Below are 16,268 nucleotides of genomic sequence, written 5' to 3' on the forward strand. Positions count from 1 at the left end.
CTGGTTCTTACATAGTGCTTTTCTACTCTGAGCATTCAAAGTGTTTTCTACAACTTGCCTCATTCATCCATTCACACAAGCACTTTTTTTCAATTGTTCTTCTACAAAGGTGCTTGCTATCTAACATTTACACCGACACTCCGATGCATCAGAGTGCCACTTGGGCTGAGTATCTCTCCCAAGTATATTTGGCATGGAGACCACCCTAGATAAAGTTTACAAAGATGAGAACACATTAAATGTATCAGATACGACACTAATAAGCCTACCATTGTGTCTGAGAACCACAGCCAAGTAGTCCTGAGTTCTGGAACTGATGTAGACAAGAATGCTGGGAGCACTGTAGGTGCTGAAGCTGAACACAAGCTCCTCCTTAGTCAGGTTGGCCTCACTTGAAACACCAACACCTGACAGACTCTTCACGTCCCTCAATGCAAAAGGTCCCCCCTCTGGCAGCAAGTCGTAACGCACCAATGTCCCCGTCTCAAAGTAGCCGCCTACATCTAAGGTATAATTAAAGAATAAAGAACATTAAAACATAGCGGAAATTCTTATTGATTATTAAATCTGAACCCATCTAATCTCAAACAGGGTGTTGGTCATACCATCAGTGCAGAAGGGTCCATCGTAAGCAGTAAGGGAACAGTCACAGGAGTAACCATTGTAATGCTCTACACACTTTCCTCCATTTCTGCAGTGCATCCTGTAGCTGTTGCAGTGGCCCTGGCAGCCTGGATTCACACCTGGAGTCCCTTTTGCCCATTCCTCCAGGTCAAAGGTCACACCATTAATCTTCAGAGCTCGCATGCAGCCCAGAAAACCCCTTTGACCACTTGAAGCACCTGGTATAGATGTAAGGCAGAATAATCCAAAACAGCATTAAGAACACCTTCAAATAACGAGTAATTCAATGTGATATGCAGATTAGCACATTACTGTTGAATGAGTTTCTTGTTTTTCGTGTGCTCCAGTCTGCAGTGGCTTCCAGCTAACGGTACAGAAATCAGAAAATAATGACATCTCATGCCCCACTTAGACTGGAGGTGCCAGGGATCGAACCTAGACAACCTACTCTACCTCCTGAGCTACAGCCACCCCAATTGAAGTCAGCAGCGAAGTCAGCACACTATACACAGTGCAGGTAGAGCACCACTTTTCCTTTCTGAGTCGCCTGACAGTTTGCCAGAATCTCTTCAAGGCAGTTTGGAAGTTTTTTTCCATTGTCTTTCCTCCCACACCCGAGTTTTTGCTTCAGCCACTGCCGTCACCACATTCCACTTGGCCTGTTAGTACCTATTGGCTGCCTCCAAAGTCCCACAGGCTAACCAAGCCCGATAGGACTCCATCTAAAGCCTGGTGGTTCCCTTCACCCCTAGTGTCCACCTCTGGTGTTCAGGGTATACCATCACAACAGGTACCAACAACCTTGTAGCTGCAGCTCAGTGCAGCAGTTTCAGCAATGCAGGTCCATTTAGACTCAGTGTCTCGTGTCTCAGAATGCTGTAGATCAGGGGTGTCCAACTCCAGGCCTCGAGGGCCGGTGTCCTGCTGGAGGGCCTGGGTCAGCACACCTGAATCAAATGATTACTTCATTACCAGGCCTCTGGAGAACTTCAAGACATGTTGCGGAGATAATTTAGCCATTTAAATCAGCTGTGTTGGTTCAAGGACATATCTAAAACCTGCAGGACACCGGCCCTCGAGACCTGGAGCTGGACACCTGTGTTGTAGATGCTCTGCTGGAGGTGGAAGCTGAAGATCTTGTGGCGTCTGCCAGGCATTCCCAGCGCACCCTCGCTATACATTTAGGTCTAGCATCCTCTCCCATCACCTGATCCAACTCACCACCCTAATATTAGCATTAGAGTAGGGTAATTAGTATAAGTACATAAGCATAATTCTGGTGATTTGATTATTATTTTGTCCATCCATCCATCCATCCATCTTCATCCGCTTTATCCGAGGCTGGGTCGCGGGGGCAGCAGCCTAAGCAGAGAGGCCCAGACCTCCCTCGCCCCAGCCACCTCCTGCAGCTTATCCGGGGGAACACCAAGGTGTTGGGACATGCCCAGAACACCTCACCCAGGAGGCGCCCAGGAGGCATCTTTGTCAGATGCCCGAACCACCTCAGCTGGCTGATTTCAATGTGGAGCAGCAGCTGCTCTACTCTGAGCCCCTCCCGGATGGCCTAACTTCTCACCCTATCTCTAAGGGAGAGGCCAGCCACCCTTCGGAGGAAGCTCATTTCTGCCGCTTGTATCCGCGATCTCGTTCTTTCGGTCACTACCCACAGCTCGTGGCCATAAGTGAGGGTAGGGACATAGATCGACCGGTAAATTGAGAGCTTCGCTTTTACACTCAGCTCCCTCTTCACCACGACGGACCGGTGCAGCGTCCGCATTACTGCAGCCGCAGCCCCAATCCGTCTGTCGATCTCCGGCTCCCTTCTCCCATCACTCGCGAACAAGACCCCGAGATACTTGAACTCCTCCGCTTGGGGCAGGAACTCATCCCCGACCCGGAGTGGGCACGCCACCCTTTTCCGGCTGAGAACCATGGCCTCAGATTTGGAGGTGCTGATCCTCATTCCCGCTGCTTCACACTCGGCTGCGAACCGTTCCAGTGCGAGCTGGAGGCCCTCACCCGATGAAGCCAACAGAACCACATCATCTGCAAAAAGCAGAGATGAGATTCTGAGGCCACCAAAGTGAAATCCCTCCGCCATTTGGCTGCGCCTAGAAATTCTGTCCATAAAAATTATGAACAGAACCGGTGACAAAGGGCAGCCCTGGCAGAGCCCATCACCCACCGGGAACGAGTCCGACTTATTGCCGGCAATGCGAACCAAGCTCTTGCAACGGTTGTATAGGGATCGACTGGCCCGTAGCAATGGGCCAGACACCCCATACTCCCGCAACACCTCCCACAGGACACCCCGAGGGACACGGTCGAATGCCTTCTCCAAGTCCACAAAACACATGTAGACTGGTTGGACAAACTCCCATGCACCCTCAAGTATCCTTGAGAGGATAAAGAGCTGGTCCAGTGTTCCGCGACCAGGACGAAAACCGCATTGTTCCTCCTGTATCCGAGGTTCGACTAGCGGACGAACTCTCCTTTCCAGCACCCTGGCATAGACTTTCCCAAGGAAGGCAGAGGAGTGTGATTCTTCAGCCTGGTGGCTCCCTTCACCTCTGGTGTCCACCATTTGGTTCGGGGATTACCACCACGGCAGGCACCAACCACCTTGCAGCCGCAGCTCAATGCAGCAGCTTCGGCGATGGAGACGCTGAACACGGTCCATTTGGACTCAATGTCCCCCAGTCTCCCTCGGAATGCTGTTGAAGCTCTGCCGGAGGTGTGCGTTGAAGATCTCGCGGACTGGGGCCTCTGCTAGACGTTCCCAGCACACCCTCACTACGCGTTTAGGTGCACCGGGTCTGTCCAGCGTCCTCCCCCGCCACCTGATCCAACTCACCACCAGGTGGTGATCAATTGACAGCTCAGCCCCTCTCTTTACCCGAGTGTCCAGAACATATGGTCGCAGGTCTGGTGATACAATTACAAAATCGATCATCGACCTGCGGCCTAGCGCGTCCTGGTGCCACGTGCACTTATGGACACTCTTATGTTCGAACAAGGTGTTCGTTATGGCCAAACTGTGATTTGCACAGAAGTCCAATAACAAAACACCGCTCGGGTTCAGATCAGGGAGGCAGTTCCTCCCAATCACGCCCCTCCAGGTCTCGCTGCCGTTACCCACGTGAGCATTGAAGTCTCCCAGCAGGACAACAGAGCACCTTCCAGCACCCCCCCCCCCAGGGACTCTAAGAAGGCTGGGTACTCTGAACTGCCACTCGGCGCATAGATGACAGTCAGAGCCTGTTCCCCGACCCTAAGGCACAGGGAACAAACCCTCTCATCCACCGGGAAAAACCCCAACATACCGGCAGCAAGCCGAGGGGATATTAGAATACCCACCCCAGCCCACCGCCTCTCACCAGGGGCAACTCCAGACTGAGACAGAGTCCAACCCCTCTCCAGGAGGCTGGTTTCAGAGCCCAAGCCATGCGTAGAGGTGAGCCCGACTATATCTAGCCGGTACCTCTCAACCTCACGCACTAACTCAGGCTCGTTCCCCACCAGAGCGGTGATAATAATAATAATAATGGATTGGATTTATATAGCGCTTTTCAAAGCACCCAAAGCGCTTTACAATGCCACTATTCATTCACTCTCACATTCACTCACTGGTGGAGGCAAGCTACGGTTGTAGCCACAGCTGCCCTGGGGCAGACTGACAGAAGCGAGGCTGCCATATCGCGCCATCGGCCCCTCTGGCCAACACCAGTAGGCGGTAGGGTAAAGTGTCTTGCCCAAGGACACAACGACCAGGACAGAGAGCCCGGGGATCGAACCGGCGACCTTCCGGTTACAGATACGCTTCCCAACCCCCTGAGCCACGGTGCTATCGGGCATGGTCGCCCCATGCCCGATAGCACCTTCTCACCCTTTGGGAAATTTGTCGTCAAAGTCAGGACCATTAACATTTTTTTTATATTTGGATGATCTGCAGCCATTAATAAATTCAGACAAAAACTTAAAAGATTTTTTATAGTTCAGACTCTGATGATCACAACATAACATTTTAAAACATAAAAAAAAAAGACCAAATATACTGAATGAAGCACACATGCTTGTTCATTGCGGTTTGAAGACATATATGAAGAAGAGTAACATACTCCTCATGAGTCCAAATGGGACCATAAACATATGTGGCACACAAGTCTTACCAACATAGAGATCACTGTAGAGCTCTGGTTTTGCATGGCCCTGTAAGGTGGTGGGCCTGACCATTCTGTGCTGTCCATTAAGTTGCAGCACTGCCTCCTTGATGTTTTTTTCAGCCTCCACACGATGCCACTGGTCATTATTTAACGGCACTTGTGAGCGGACACTGAGCTCCATCTTCTCAGTGCCAATGCCAAAAGAGAATAAAACCACTGAGTCGGCTGTGGAGTCAAACATGTCAAACATTGGAAATAGTTAAAATTTTCATCTCCTAGAGACAGATAGTAATAAACACTGATGATTAAGTTATCTCCGTTTACAGGCTACATACCACAGGCTTTTAAATCCTTATTCAAAAAGCTCTTACTTGATCCAAATGTTTTAGCTAAATATAGACCCACTTTCCTTTCATTTCAAAATGTTTTGAAAGAGACGTCACCAAACACTGACCATTTGCATTTGCAAAGGAACGGTTTATTTAATGGTTTACTTAAAGTGCATCGTAGCACAGGAGCAGCACTAGTGAAGGTTATGAATTATCTACTTATGGGTTCTAATAGCAGACTCCTCTCCATGGTTGTCCTGACAGACCTCAGTGCACAATGTTTTACTACAGAGATTAGAACTCACCACTGTGCTGGTTTGAATCATATCTATCTGATAGACTCCAATTTATCCATATAAACGGGAGTCTTCTTCACACACTTCTCCCTTAAGGCCAAAACAGAGAGAATGAGGAGGAGCTTCTTCCCCCAGGCTATTCGGGCCCTGAACCAGGTGTAGGACTGGACTCTCACACACGTCACCACACGCACCACCACACATTTCCTATAATCCTATAATTCCTATAATTTATAATCCTTATCTTTATAATCTCTTCTGCTATTTGCACATTCTTTACTGTAAATTCCTAAGTTAATTTGTAAATTTTTGTAGTAAATTGTAAATATTGTAAAACTTTTCTTCTGTCATTTAATGGTCGGGCATTGTACAGCTACAAGCATTTCACCCCCATGTCATACTGTGTATGGTTGTGTGTGTGTGACAAATAAAATTTGAATTTGAATTTGAATTTAAAAGTTATGAATGGAGTTCCACAGGGCTCCATGCTGGGACCAATATTTTTTACATTATACATGTTTCACTTAAGGAATATTATTATAAAACAACAGATATTTTAAAACGACGTTTTCAGTGGGAGAAACGTGTCGTCACTCATCAGCTGACTTCTTCAGTCTCAGCTGATCAATGAACTGACCTCACAGCCCATTGTTCATTCAGTCAGCTGGTTTCAGTCATTATGCAAATGCAGTGTTTATCAGCTGAGACTGAAGAAGTCAGCTGATGAGTCACGACACATTTCTCCCACTGAAAACGTCCAGATGAACAGAATCAACCTTTGGGGATTATATCTTTAAAAAGGACCTAATATCTCAACTGCACATGTGCAAAGGTCTCAACAGTATTACAGTAGTACACACACACTGACCCACCTCTGAGCTCAATGTGAAGGAAGCTGGTGCTTCCCAGGATTTCTAGAAAGACTCCATGAGTAGAGGACGTCTTAAAGTAGAAAGAGATGTCAGTGCTGGTTTCATCTCTCAAAGAAGGATAGTGGAGGTAAGAGGCGGGGCTTGTAAAGGAGGCCGCATTCCGGAAGTTTGCTATAGAAAATAACCACAAGATATAAAATATATTTGTCTATGAAACAACATGAAATACGTGTGTGTGTGTGTGTGTGTGTGTGTGTGTGTGTGTGTGTGTGTGTGTGTGTGTGTGAGAGAGAGAGACTCACAGTCCCCTCGGCATCTGAGTGGCCCTATGGTTAGTTTGGCCTCAGATCCAGCTCTGCTTGTATCACCAACCACAACCTGACTGACTGGCAAGTGGTCTTTGTAGACCAACAGGCCTGAGTCCTCCTTCCTACATACACGGACACACACAGAAAGAAGACATGACAGTCAGCTCAGGATTATGTCAGCTAAAAATATTTCCTTTACTTTAGATTTGATTTTTTAAATCAATTTTGTCTAATTTGTGTTATTACATCATTCACATATACATTTAAGAAAGTACTGAAGGGCTGATCAGGGTTTGGCACAAGCTTTCATTCAAACACTGAGTGAGGATTATGAGGATTATAATCTATAGCAGGGGTCAGCAACCCTGTGGCACGCGAAGGGTTAACTGATGGCACGACCATAGCTGGGCTGGCCATGTGATTTTTCGTTTTTATGGGCCGATGGTTTTCTGTTGTTTTTTTGCTTGTTGTTTTGGGGGTTTTGTAACGTTATAAACAAGGAAAGGTGGTGAATTGGCCAGATGCTGGAAGATGTGTAAAAATAACTCAGTTATTTAGAGCTTCCACAGAGGCAGCAGGTGGATGAGGGAAGGGGAGGCAGGAGGAGGAGAGACCCGAGGTGGCCACCGGTCCGAGTGTCAGGTGAACTGAACTTCAGCTAAGAAGTTATGACCTGCAGTCTATCTGGGTCAGATATAAACCAAGTTTAGGTGGAGTTTGTTTTCGTTGTGCTGACTTTTTACTGTCAGTTACAATAACTCGTACTGCGTACTAGCTAGGATGACGGAGTTTCTATACAGCTGGGTGGTGCGATAATGTTACTGATAGTGAACTTTATTTTATTCATAAGGTTAGTTAGTAGAGTTGCCAAATGTTCCGTAAAAAACTGAATCGTCCCGCATTCAGAGAAAATATTACGCGTTTCGTATTGAGCTGAAAAAGAACAGTTTGTCCCGAACTTCAGCTACAATGAAAAAGACACAAAGCTGGAGTTACTCTGTGTTTACGCTGCACAGCTGCCTCTTCTTCTCTCATTCTCCCCCCTCTCTCATGTTTCTACTTCAATCATGAAACTGATCAATGATCAGCTGATCAGCTTTTCTCTCTTGTTTGTTTATCGTCCACTTTGCGCCAGAAAGAAGAAACCAGCAGATGTCGCGCTAAACAACAGCAGCACGTTTAAGCTTGATCAGCTGTTGTTAGAATGTATTTAATATTACTTTCTAGTATCAGCTGATGTTTGCTGGAGCCACAGCTGTAAAGCTGCTGGTCATGATGTTGGTTTGGATATGTGGTGAGAGGGAAACATGAAGATGAAACCAGGAGATGTCCTTACTGAACCATCAGAGCTGTGATGGAGAAACAGGTTTACCTTTTAGGTGACATGGATGAGTTGAAGTTATGAACTGTTTCTGAGAGACAAATAACACCAGGATCCTTTTCTAAGGGGCGGGTCTAGCAAAGTTTTGCCAGGGGGGCAGGTAGGGCATTAACAGGGAGAGGGGGGCACAAAGATATACTTTCTTATTCTTGTTTAAATAATTATCTGAATTTTACAACCAAAGTTTTTGTCTGATGTAAAATGTATAGAAATCATACATATACCAACAAGACTGTGCATCACTGTCACAACAGCGTCTGTTAACATTGTTGTGAGGATAAACAGCATTTGCATTTTCTGTTGTTCAGTTCATTTGCTGTTATGGATAAAAAGTCTTTTTTTTGTTTCCAAACAGCTGATAACTATTCGCTGACAGCTGCCAACATCTGTGAACAAATATAATTCTGTAAAGTTTTTCTATATAGTGTGTAACTGTTAATATAGAGCGTTATTAAATGTATTGCTAATGCAGTCATATGGCACACTGACTTCTGAGGAAACTTTAGATGCACTCATCATCAGAAAGGTTGCCGACCCCTGACCTACAGGATGAAACTATAAACTCTAGTTTGTAACACGATACAGCTCAGCTGAGCGGCTGAGTGAGGGTACACTCACCAGGCACGCAGGTCTGCATCACAGTTGCAGTAGTGTTTGGAATCAGTACAGTTGTGTTCAATACCACAGGCACACTTCTGGATCCCTGGTCCTGAACCCCCCCAATAAGAATGCTTTTCATTGGCTCTTCCGAACCACCAAGTGAAAGGGACGCCATCTGGAGGTCGAACCAAACAGCTACAGTGTACTGCTACTTAAACACTTCTGAACACACGCACCATTCAAAAATATCACTTTAATGTTTACAGTATGTGTTATGATAATAATGATGGGCAGTCTGATGAACAGAGTAAACACATTCTTTATAGTGAGTGAAAAGGTCGATAATAGGCATCATCACCTGGACCGCTGAGCAGGCGGGACATTCGGCAAGCGTAGGCGACGTACTGCTCACAGTACTCTGCACTGCTGGTTACTGACAACATCTGGACACACGAGACAGACACGAGTATGCTGATTTGTCATTTGTCTGCTAAGAACATTTCTTAGTCTGTGATATTTACGGTCTGTGACGTGTGTTGGAATGAAAACCAACCGAACAGCTGGGTTCTTCTTTATTGTTTAGAGCACTGTGGACTGATTAAGGCCATCTAGTCCTGAACAGGTTCAACTGTTTAACATGACTATAAAAACCTGTGACTCAAGCAGCCAGCCCCGTACGACCAACACGATTCTGCTTATGAACCCATCGAATCGTTGGACTTCTCCCCAAAATATCTGTAACGCTGAACAGTTGATTAACAATGCTTAGAAGATGAACTTTGTTTCTACTTCAGTTTTGTGTCTGCATGTTTATTGTTAGCAAACTGTTTTGTTAAAAAAGAAAAAGTGCAGTGCATGTAGGAAACGGAGTGTGTAACATTAAGTGTGTACCTGTTCCTCAGTCATATTGTAAGAAATCTGCAGCACTGCGTTGCCCCTGTCTGCACTGGATACTGACGTCTGAGGAGACAGGTCGTTCCTCAGCGTGGTCCAAACCACATCCTCTAAGAAAAACAACCGACATGTAAATATTCTCTGCTCCTTCTACATCACAGATTTACCTAAATACAATCAGTCACATGATAAACCTGAAGTAATTTGTGCTGGAATATATTCTTCATGCTGGTTTAAATAAAGATTGAATATCTTACCTGTCATGTCACAGTGGACTCTGAAGGGGGTTATAGAGCCGCTGCCATCTGGGTCTATCCAGTAGCTCCCCGAACTCTTGCCTTGGTGCTTATACTCCTCACATGATTGCTGATACAGTGCTATCAGGGGAAGCAAGGTATAGTCTGTCTGTGTGCATCCATTTTCACCATAGAGTCAGACGCAAAAGCCAAAAAGTTGGCACCAATATGACACAAGTCAGCAGCCCGTCCCAGAGCTGGAAACGTCTAGAAAAGTAACCCTGGGCACTCAGTTCAGTCACAGGAATTTACTCTACTGGCAGCCTCAACGACTGCTGCTGGTACCTTTCAGTATTGTGACTTGTGTCTGCAGCCATGTAAGGTTGCATGGAAAATATTGGTAGTAATAATAATGGTACAGTATTTGAATAAAGGGAGGAACAGTGTATTTGATGGATAAATGCAGAATGAAAGCCTTAGAACTAGATGCTAACAGGATCTGGGCGGTTGCCCTGACTGTACCACTGAGTGGGCAGAGATTAAAAAACAAAAACACTGATGTTCACAGCTACCTTCAGCCTAAAAGAATGAACTTGATAAAGAATCCGAGCATCTTTAAAAAATCTAACATTTTTCAGGGAACCTGAGCAAATAGATCATGAAATAACCAACTAACTAAAAACCAGTCTTATGATTAACATAACATTAGGATTACCATTAATTAAACAAATGCCAGAGTATAACTGCACTTACAGGTATGACAAGTAGCTCCAGTGTAGCCAGTGCCACTGCAGTTGCAGGTGAATGCGTCCCACGTCTGAGAGCAGCGGCCGCTGTGCTCACAGTAGTTTGGAACACACCTGACATGTGTCGAGATGAAATATTAATTTACATCCATAATCCTTATTATTACTGTTGCATCATTTATGATTTATCATTATTGTCATTTCATTGACACATTTATTGAAACTGGTGAGGTTACAGTAAAGTCTGTATTTCAGGTGTAAGCACATAATCTTTCATTGCAGGGGCAACTGTAATCATGTTACACACATATTGCATAATTAAAGGGTTGAAGCTACGGGCAGCGCGATGTCTGGCCGATCAGTGGAGCAAAGTTCAAGCTGGAAGGATTGCTTATATATATACAATTTAACATATATTTTCTATGATTGTTTAAGAAAGGAAATAAAGGCCGTGTGCCCTGTGCTGTGGATGTTTGCCTGGTAACAGATGACTTAGAGGGGGGTCATGCACTTAGATTAACGACACAGACACATAGCCTGTCTGGGTAAACTGATTGCAAATGTTGTGTAAGTCTAGAAAAGTGTAATAACAGGAAGCATCTGGAGGAACAGAGGAAGTAGCGGTTCCTTTTTAGAATATGTCCTCGCTGGAGTTACTGGTCATCATAAGTATAAATATCACACCCACCTATTGTCAGGGGGAGATGGAGCCTGATGTTTCGCAGAGCCCATTTTCACCACATATATGTGTTTTAATAAAATCATTTGTGTTGACCCACTATGGACTTTCAGTCGTATGTCTCTTCCTCAAAATTCGAACCGCGACACATGAAACAGCAGGAAACTCAGTGAGAACACGACTTCAACCCCTCTCCACCCTCCAGCCTGATGGAGGTCCCAACAACAATCCACTGTGCTTTTAATTCTTTATTACAATCTTAGCTTTGGACTTCTGGGATAAATACCTGTCTATAATGGCACACATATCTAGGCTGACATTTTCAAAAGTTCCAATGAGGCCCTGCTCCACCGCCTTGAGGTCCACCAGGTGATCATCTATGTGGATCATCTGCATGCAGCCCTGGAAGGAGCGCTGATGTGATCTGGTGTTAGTTTGCAGAAAATAACCTAGACAAAGACGGAGAGCAGCAAAGGCATTATTATCACCAGCAGAAGTATACTGGAATGAAGCTGGTGAGGACGGCACGGTTTAATCTCATTTAAGCAGGATTCAAAACATGCAATTATTTCAGGCACCAAAAATCGGGTCTTGAAGGTCGATGCGAGCTTCTGTGAAAATAAAGTCATTGTGCTTCAGGACAAAACAAACATCTACTTTCATTTTGTTTGATAATCAAGAAACTTGGACTAATTTTACCCACGCGGATGTAGCACGCAGTCATAGCCTGTTATTGCACGTTTTAAATTCACACTTGCATCAGTGCTGCTTTCTCACACTGTGTTTTTAGGAGAGAAGAGAAAACTTGGACACACTTGATAAAACATCAAATTACTCTGGATCATGTTTACTCCCATTTTTCAGTAATCACCTTGTTGAGTCTGTGTTTCCACAGGCGCCGCTAGTTTAGAGACGTATTCCTCATGAAGAACACAAGACAAGACAGAACATCTTCAGCCGCTAACGAGGGAAGCTTTGGTCAGAACCAGGCGGTGGAGCTTAGTGCTCATCAGCTGTCTGTAGCCCAAATCCTTCAAAGAGCAGCTTCCTCACAGCTGTTTATTCCCACGACAGTTACAGTTTACACAACACAAGCACCTCCCCATGTAAAAGCCCCCAATGGTTCTAAGACAAGGCACTGTGTGTGTGTGTGTGTGTGTGTGTGTGTGTGTGTGTGTGTGTGTGTGTGTGTGTGTGTGTGACCTCCTCCTGACCAAAAGGGTCATAGAAGCAGGAAGCAACAACACAAGAAGCAGATCTGTCAGAGAGGATGTGTCTACAATAAAACCTCCCCCAGCACAGAGAGGCTGCAGAGGTGCTCAGGATCACAGGGATCTCTTTTCTACTGCTTGAACTAAGACTTTACAAATTTAAGAAACACAATGACAACATTCAACAATTAGACTTAACACACCTCCAAAGTAATATGTTCCTCCAGTCTGGATCTGGATGGGGATAGCTGTTCTAACTGTGGAGGCCTCATCTCCATCAACTGTCAGCATTGCATAGTTTTCCAGTGCATTCAGGTGGACACTATGCCACTGTCCATCATTCAGACCTGAACCTATGAGGAAAAACACATGAAGAAAAGTTTAACAGGAAAACACAACAGCGATCGAAGTGAAGACAAAGAGACCAAAAAGGACCTCGAGATAATAATTAAACAACCGAAAACCAACGAGCTGAGCTCACTTGATGAAATGTCTATACGTGTGTTCTTCTTCTGTGTCACATTCATATAGACGGTGATTTTTGCCTCCGTCAGGCCCAGCTCCACCCAGCCATCCGCCAGGGCGGTGAACATCAGAAGGCCGTTGGGATTCCACGTCCTGAAAGACAGACTGACTGACAGGGTGTCGCTGTCAGTCTGACCCGGCAGCCGCAGGAAGGATGTGGAGTTGAAGAAAACTGGGGAGGTGTTGGATTCGGAGCAGGAAAATGTCAGGTTACGCTACAGTGGAAGAAAGAAACCGATAAAGAGATTTATGGAGACAGTACCTAACAGACTTTTATTTTGAAACTTCATTTTATTTGGTGATTCTAAATTGAAAACGGTTGTCAGGCAGTTTAGGTGCTCAGAGTGTGTGGAATAAAGACTTGATGCTATAATTTCCCCTTCTGCGAGTCCTCTAGGGCCAGCGTAGGTCTGAGTAACATGAACGTCATCAAATGTTGGGCGCGTGGATCCACGTGCATGTCTGTTTTTTACATTTCGGACATTTTCACAGTGAATACGTTACTAAAAGCCAGTCTAGTCACAGACTAGGAAGTCCACTCAGTTTGAACATCTGAGCTAAAAACACAGTGGTTACTATGGAGTGGAAAAAAGAACCGGCAATCAAAATTAGCTCTAACGAGTTAGACAAGTTTCAGACAAGAAATGTGCCACCTGAGGAAGGAGAGATTCAAAATCCATTCTTAGAGGACAACCACAGTCTTAGTGTGGGAGGCTACAGTATTCTGGTTTTAGTTTCAGATAGCAACACCCATGGGTGCTGCCAACGAATCACAGATTCACTGTGGTTAACTGGCAGCCTGTGATTACACTGCACTGTTCAATGCACCATCACTGGGGTGGTTTATTTAGAACTGTAAAGTAAAGAGATTTATTGCAAGACGAAGGTTATGTAGGCTTGTTCATGACATTTGAAAGAGCAGACCATCAGAGACGTTCTTCAGTTTATTGTTGAGCGAGCAGCTTGGTGGGGTGGCTTCTGGGAAAAGCCTGAGAACTCTGTGAAAACAAATCTAAGGAGTGTCCTGGGAGGGCTTCGCTGAACTTTGAGGAGCTCACTAGTATACTGACAGAAGTAGAGGCGATATTGAGGCCTCTGTCCTCTTTGCACAGTTCCAGAGCTGTGAGCACTTGGAGGTAGCTGTAGCTCAGGTGGCAGAGCAGGTCGGCCACTAACCAGAAGGTCGGTGGCTTTTACCAGTAAAAACACCCAGTGTGATGAACGTGGGCGATGTTGTCCTGGTTGGAGAGAATAACTCGCCCAGACAAACGCATTTCCTCGGACACAGCTGTTCCTGCATTGTTCACAGTTTAAAGCTTGCTGCACAGACCTGCTCAGTTACTGCATCCACTCGAGATGAGTAAACGCACTGAAGCAGCTGGACACGGATGAACAGCTGTTAATCAGCTGGGAGGATGTTGTGATTTATTGATCTTTTACGTGTTACTACTTGGACATGCAGGAAACACTAAAACATGCTCTGCTTCTCATTACTGCAGTGAATATGTAGAAAATGTGTTCAAACAGTTAATGGTAATTATTTATTTTATTGTAAAAGCTTGTTACAGGAAGTGTTTTACTTTGAAGAGCACTTGATACTGTTGACCATAATATTGTATAACAGTGACTGTTGTTGTGACGAACAGAGATGGGCAGTACGCGTTACTGTAATCTGATTACTTTTTTCAAGTAACGAGTAAAGTAAGGGATTACTATTGCAAAAACAGTAATTAGATTACCGTTACTTTCCCGTAGGAACGCTGCGTTACTGCGTTACTAAAACCGTGATTTTTTGCGAGAATGTCTCATGACAGTGACGTAAGCAAGAGCGCCATTGGTGACAACAGCTGTGTGCAGATCAACAATGGATCATATATCAAGTGTGGGAGAGAGTATGAGCGTGCAGCGTTTAAAGCGTGGAAGTAACAAAAAAAGTGACAAAAACATTAGTGTCCGCTGTGCGTGGGAAGAAAACTTCTTTTTACAGCGACAAAAACCCTAAACTTCCAACAAGCACCGAGTAGCTACGACGTAATGGGAAACTCACAGAGAAACTGCCGTATCCTTCCACTGACCGCGGCACACCTGCACCAGGGTAAACCTCCGCCTACCCCACTCCTGCTTTACAGGTGAAAATAGAGCAACAGGAGCGCTGAGTCTTTGACTTTATTTATTTTCTGCTGTGTTTTACTTGCATCTATTTGAAAGACTGAGTGTAAACACAAAAAATATTTTATTTTATGTGCTGGAATGTGCAGAAAATAGGTTTAAATGTTAAACTAATTTCTTCCAGTCAGAGAATGTTGCATATAATTACATGTTTGCTTGATGCATAAAGTTAAAAGATTAAAACTAATAAAACAAGTTTTAAAAAGAGACTTTTCCATTTGATTACATTTTGTGTGATGGATTATGCAGAAAAAGTAGAATTGGGCTGAAAGATCTATCACTTTATCACCTCTTCAGGTTGTAAATCGTGTTTTTAAAAAGTAACTAAGTAATTAATTACTTTTGAAAATCAGTAACCAGTAAAGTAATGGGATTACTTTCTTGGGGGAGTAATCGGTAATTAGTTACTGATTACTTTTTTCAAGTAATTTGACCAACACTGGTCAGGAGTTTGAGCAACAGTGAAGAAACTACCGGAGCTCCTTTTAATGTTCTGACAGGTCGAAAGTGTTCAGGTTAGAGACTGTTTGGGACAAATCCACAGGAGCAACAAACAATTAAATCCACTCAATTAACTTTGTTATTTAAGAAGATCCCAATAAAGAAGAAAAATATTTTACATTGTCTGGCAGAGGTTAACACAAACAACAGTAATATATGGTTTAAAAAGTACGTTTAGAGCTGTTTGGGTCACGACGAATCGAGGCATGTTACTGAAGCTGAAGAAGAGTTTTCCTCCACAGACGAGTGGCCATGACATATTTAGTTTAGGAAAAGATGCAAACTGCCAAATAACAGAAAAACTGCAAAAGGGTTTTTAAGATCATTGCAGCATTCGAGTCTACATTTACACAAGGCTGGGCACATGAACTCAAAGAGAAGACACTTCTTACAAAGCTGGTGGTGTCAACCTTCTTCCTGCGCACCAGACTAGTGATGTTTTCCCCGTTGTAGGTAATTCCCTCCATGCAGCCAACAAAGTTCTCTTTGCCTCCTGAGGTTGGCTTCACAGACACAGGAAGTCCTCCAAAGCTGATCTGAGGAACACAACACAAAGCAACACTGGGGGATTCTGCATCTCTGCAACCACACAGAGTCAAACGATTCGCTTTTTAAGGTCTGCTAATAACAGCAGACAACAACCACTTCACTCAACTGTGAAGAGTAAATGAACATTTCAGGCGTTACACAGATGAACCGCAGTAATGTTGTAAACTGTAGGAACACCAGCAGGA

The 16,268-nt window shown here is 44.6% G+C and overlaps 1 protein-coding gene across 1 annotated transcript in view; it reads right to left on the reverse strand.

The window, feature by feature from the left end:
- cntnap2b (contactin associated protein 2b) overlaps positions 1–16,268 on the reverse strand; it is a 49,606-nt gene that overhangs the window by 14,641 nt on the left and 18,697 nt on the right. Inside the window, exons 7-20 of the mRNA XM_026150331.2 lie at positions 15,927–16,070; positions 12,821–13,079; positions 12,543–12,692; positions 11,415–11,577; positions 10,457–10,563; positions 9,725–9,844; positions 9,465–9,577; positions 8,932–9,016; positions 8,592–8,748; positions 6,587–6,714; positions 6,285–6,455; positions 4,794–5,012; positions 606–842; positions 270–503 (exon numbers count right to left, since the gene is read on the reverse strand). Coding sequence (XP_026006116.2) covers positions 270–503; positions 606–842; positions 4,794–5,012; positions 6,285–6,455; positions 6,587–6,714; positions 8,592–8,748; positions 8,932–9,016; positions 9,465–9,577; positions 9,725–9,844; positions 10,457–10,563; positions 11,415–11,577; positions 12,543–12,692; positions 12,821–13,079; positions 15,927–16,070 — 2,287 coding nt within the window. The remainder of the gene's footprint in view (positions 1–269; positions 504–605; positions 843–4,793; positions 5,013–6,284; positions 6,456–6,586; positions 6,715–8,591; positions 8,749–8,931; positions 9,017–9,464; positions 9,578–9,724; positions 9,845–10,456; positions 10,564–11,414; positions 11,578–12,542; positions 12,693–12,820; positions 13,080–15,926; positions 16,071–16,268) is intronic.

The sequence above is a fragment of the Astatotilapia calliptera genome, chromosome 18 (genome assembly GCF_964374335.1).
Source record: "Astatotilapia calliptera chromosome 18, fAstCal68.1, whole genome shotgun sequence".
In the NCBI taxonomy this organism is placed as follows: Eukaryota; Metazoa; Chordata; class Actinopteri; order Cichliformes; family Cichlidae; genus Astatotilapia; species Astatotilapia calliptera.